The following is a 1,197-nucleotide window of genomic DNA, read 5'->3' as shown; positions in this document are numbered from 1 at the left end:
ATTCTTGAAGTGGCTGACCTTTCCACGTCAAGTAAAGCTCATTACCGATGGGAGAATGAGCCCAATATTAAGGAAAATGATAGTCACGTAAGTCATTCTTTACCCTATCAGCTAGCTTGCTTGATCTGTTGTTTAATACTGATTTGATATTCCCTTTTCTGCTCCACTTGATGAAGTCGCGTACTACTAGAGTTCTTCCATGCCATTACAAAAAGAATTAATTTTGCAAATGAGAAGTCTTTGGCACATGATGAATTATTTCTTTTCCATCTACTAGTCCTTTTTGAATAACTAGTACTGCTTGGTTTACATAGCTCTTTTTTTGGACACTCATTCACAGAGGTGTTTGTGGCCTCGTAAGCCTTGTACTGCGGCAGAATTTGTATCTTGAGCACCTCCGTGCTGACGATTTATATATCAAGCAGCGTGGTAATGGTGAACCTACACTGAAAGTCTTGCTATCCGGTGGTAAGTGGTACACTTACCGCCAATTCGTTATTGTTATATCTGGCTGGTACATTTTGATTGATCAATTTGGTACTTTACGTTTTAATTATGTTATGCATACCATGCAGTCAGAAAAAATTCGGGTACACCGAGAGTTGAATCTAGCTGGCATCCAACAATCTGGACATCCTTGTATCAAGCTGTTGGTAGGTGCCCAACTCACATGCATCTTGGATCACTCTGCATGTCAAATATCTTATACTCTGCTCCATATTTTTCTTCTTGAAAATAGGTTGTCTTTGAGTGGCAAGTGGGCGTATTGCTGAAAAATCGTATCTGATGCCTATTACTTATTCGGTACTTCTGCTTGGAAGAACCGTTCCGAACTCCTGGAGAGGAAACAAAAGATCAGGCATCATTTGTTATGGACTGTAATGAGAAGTGTTTACCTTTTTACCCCCACAACTACCCTTGTTCTTAATTAGACCGGGCTGAGACGAATTTCAGTGCATGAACCATAACTTCTTGGTGCACCAAATATGTTGTTGCTTGTGGCAGTTTTTGTGTTTGGAGTATTGCCAGTATGAAATTACCGTAAGAATTAGAAACACAAATGATGCCTGATCTTTTGTTCTCGCGTGACTATTGCACTAAACACAACGCATTGCTTGTGAAATTCCTATTCTTCGTTCGTACAAAGAATATTAGTAGAACATGAAGATGTGTGTTGCCGTGCGCTGTCCATTCCAA

At 39.8% G+C, this 1,197-nt stretch overlaps 1 protein-coding gene across 1 annotated transcript; it reads left to right on the top strand.

The window, feature by feature from the left end:
- On the top strand, positions 1–985 carry LOC123175734 (uncharacterized; the record flags this gene model as incomplete). The annotated part of the gene is given in 4 exon segments (XM_044590297.1): positions 1–87; positions 341–468; positions 576–653; positions 740–985. Coding segments are annotated over 4 exon segments (304 nt in total), but the record flags the coding sequence as incomplete, so codon positions are not given.
- Positions 986–1,197: the final 212 nt, after the last annotated feature.

The sequence above is a fragment of the Triticum aestivum genome, unplaced genomic scaffold (genome assembly GCF_018294505.1).
Source record: "Triticum aestivum cultivar Chinese Spring unplaced genomic scaffold, IWGSC CS RefSeq v2.1 scaffold33341, whole genome shotgun sequence".
Lineage (NCBI taxonomy): Eukaryota > Viridiplantae > Streptophyta > Magnoliopsida > Poales > Poaceae > Triticum > Triticum aestivum.
Note: the sequence above shows the minus strand (reverse complement) of the source record. Positions and strands in the feature narration are given on the sequence as shown.